Source organism: Acanthisitta chloris, unplaced genomic scaffold (assembly GCF_000695815.1).
Source record: "Acanthisitta chloris isolate BGI_N310 unplaced genomic scaffold, ASM69581v1 scaffold4162, whole genome shotgun sequence".
Classification (NCBI taxonomy): Eukaryota; Metazoa; Chordata; class Aves; order Passeriformes; family Acanthisittidae; genus Acanthisitta; species Acanthisitta chloris.
This window is the reverse complement of record NW_008658699.1, coordinates 2,622-5,742: the sequence shown is the minus strand read 5'-3', so window position 1 is coordinate 5,742 and position 3,121 is coordinate 2,622. Positions and strand designations below refer to the sequence as shown.

General features: G+C 56.4%; 1 protein-coding gene across 1 annotated transcript in view; it reads left to right on the top strand.

Moving 5' to 3' along the window:
• LOC103812181 (ephrin type-A receptor 8-like) overlaps nucleotides 1-3,121 on the top strand; it is a 45,737-nt gene that overhangs the window by 40,237 nt on the left and 2,379 nt on the right. The window contains exons 4-5 of the mRNA XM_009085190.1: nucleotides 227-382; nucleotides 1,217-1,552. Of these exons, the coding sequence (XP_009083438.1) occupies nucleotides 227-382; nucleotides 1,217-1,552 (492 nt within the window). The remainder of the gene's footprint in view (nucleotides 1-226; nucleotides 383-1,216; nucleotides 1,553-3,121) is intronic.

Here is a 3,121-nt window from a genome sequence, read left to right as displayed (position 1 = left end):
AACTGCACTGCTGCCCAGTGCAACTCTTCTCTACTTCATGGTGTCCTTTTTCATCCTCCTTTCCCTCCACTTCATCCTGTTGGAGGTTCCTTTCCTGCAGGAGACGTGGGTCCACTGGCCAGAGCCATGCACATGGTCCAGCTTTGTGCCAGTGAGATCCTCTGAGCTGTGGAATGCTCCTCGTGCAAGCACATCCTTCTGACCTCTGCCCTTCCCTCCTCTGCAGCATGCCAGCTGGGATTTTACAAGTCAGCCCCTGGGGACCAGCTGTGTGCCAAGTGCCCCTTGCACAGCCACTCGGAGAGCCGAGCGGCGCGAGTGTGTCGCTGCGACAGCAGCTTCTACCGCGCGCTGCAGGACCCTCCCTCGGCCGCCTGCACACGTGAGTACCAGTGCCACAGTGGGATCAGGGGCTGCAAAATGTCTTAGAGACCAACTAGTCCCAGAACTTCAGCAGCAGAAGTGAGGCTCTGATTTGAGCAGCTCTCTAGGCTCTGGTTCCCCAAGCCAAGGGCAGCAGTGCCTCTATCCTCAGTGGTCCACACACATCCAACATCCTCTCAGGCATATCCATCAGCTCAACACCTCAATCATCATAGAATCATGGAATTTAGAGGCTGGAATGGACCTTATAGGTCATCTAGTCCCAACTCCCCCTGCCCTGGGCAGGGACACTTCCCACCAGAGCAGGTTGCTCAAGGCTTCATCCAGCCTGGCCTTGAACACTGCCAGGGCTGGGGCAGCCACAGCCTCCCTGGGCAACCTGGGACAGTGTCTCACCACCCTCACAGGGAAAACTTCTGTCTAAGATCTAACCTAAATTTCCCTCTTTGAATTTCTCCCCATCACTCCTTGTCCTGTCCCTGCAGTTCCTAACCAAGAGTCCCTCTGCAGCTTCCCTGTAGCCCCTGCAGATCAAATCATAAATCATCAAGGTTGGAGGAGACCTCTAAGACCATCAAGTCCAACCCTTAACCTGTCACTGCTGTAACCCCCAAACCCTATCCTCCAGCACTGAGGAGGATGTGATCCATCTTAGCTCTGTGGCATTTCACCCTGAGCTCTATCTGTGTCTTTGCTGCCTTGTGAACACATTCCCCTCCTGGACATCTCTGTGTTCCTTGGAGCATCACTGTACACTCACATCCCAACGATGCATCTCTCCATTGCTCCCACCACATGACCAGCTCTGCCCAAAGCTCTGCTTCTCTTCCAGGCCCTCCCTCTGCTCCTGTGAACCTGATCTCCAGTGTAAATGGCACATCAGTGAGCCTGGAGTGGGGTCCCCCCCTGGACAAGGGGGGCCGTGCTGACGTGGTGTACAACGTGCTGTGCCGGCGCTGCGCGGGCACCGCGGGGCCGTGCGAAGCCTGCGGCAGTGGCATCCGCTTCGTGCCCCAGCAGATGAGCCTGGTGCAGGGAGCCCTGACTGTCACCAACCTCCTGGCACACACCAACTATTCCTTCTGGGTGGAGGCTGTCAATGGTGTCTCTGACCTCAGCCTGGAGTCCAGGAGAGCTGCGGTCGCCAACATCACGACGAACCAGGCAGGTAGGAGGAGCAGACACATCTCTACTGGCTTTGCTGGTGTGGGTGATGCTTAGGCACCCCAGTGGGGAACAGGTGCCAAGATGACATTAAGTGCAGCCTGGGGGACAGAAATGTTTCCCCAGAGCCCAGTTTGCAGCTGGACTCACCCAGGAGCTGGGCAGAAGGGCTGGTTTCCCACACACTGTGTGGGGAGGAGGAGACACCTCTCCCAGGCTTGGCTGTATGGGTGATGCTGAGGGTGCTCTGATGCTGCTCCAGCCAGTATCTGCAGGAGCCAGAACCTGCCCTAACAGCCAAGGGCTGGTTTGGTGATGGGCTTGGGATCCCCAGGAGATGTGAGCCCTATGCTGTGTGCTGGTATTGGGAGCTGGGGTGGGTGCTGGGGACAAGCTGCTGCCCAAGGCAATTCTGCTCTGCTTCGTGGTGTCCTTTTTCATCCTCCTTTCCCTCTGCTTCATCCTGCAGCTGCTGTTGGAGGCTCCTTTTCTGCAGGAGGCAGGGGGCACGGAGAATACTTGTTTATTGACAGGAACACTAAGTGGAGCATGAATCTTTCAGGCTGTTCCTCCAGTCTTCTGTGCCTTCCCCAAGGGCCAGGCAGCAGTTCATGCTCTGCTCTTAGCTCACACCAATGCCAGGCCCTGGCAGGTGACAGCAGCATTTGCTGGGACAAGTCTCTCCTGTGCAAGTCTCACCTTTGCAAATCCCTTGCTGCAAAGTGCCCTTTCCCCAGGAAATTCCTCTGAGCAGTGCTCTAGCCCAGGTGGGACAGGACCTCGTTCCAGGGTCACCTGTGCATCACTCAGAACCCTTTTTCATGGAGCACGTTGTGGGCAGAGGACAGGGCAGGGTCTGACATTCCTTCTTAATCCTCCCAGTTTGAAATGAGCCTGCAGGAACTTCCTATGGTGCTGAGCCCCTTCTGCTCTCCTGGCAGAGGTGCCAGTGGGAGAAACCTGGGCAGCCTCACTGGGGTAGCTCATGGCTGGCACCAGAACAGCCCCTTTTGGCACTAATGCCAGCACAGAGCACTTCTGCAGACATGGAAATAGCTCAGTCCTGCTGGCTCCATCCCTGCTGATCCCTCCAAGTGCTGAGGAGCTGCCTCAGCCTGATGCCTTGGAGGGAGATGCTCTCAGGAAGTGTTGAATACTCCCATTTCAATCTCTCTGCTGGAAGGTGGATGCTGAGCAGGTGCAGTGAAACCAGCAGGGTGGAGAATTTGGTAATGCTGTAAGTTTAGCTGCCGTGCCCATGTGGTGCTCCAGCTGCTGCTCACTGCAGAGCATCCCTGTCCTCCAGGAGGGCTCAGGGACCCCTGATGCACTGGGTGGGGTGTCTGTCCATGCTGGGTGCTGGTCACCCTTGTCCCTTCAGCCCTGATGGCTGAGCAGGACTGGGGTGGATGCAGCACAGGTCCCCTGGGACTGTTTGGAGTGATGACTCCATGTGCCCATGGAGTTTAATTTCTTCCCACCCTGTTCCAGCTCTCCAGGCTCCTGTGTCCCAATAGCATTTTCTGCTTCTCAGAAGAGCCAGCTCAAAGATGAACTGAGATAAAACTGCTGC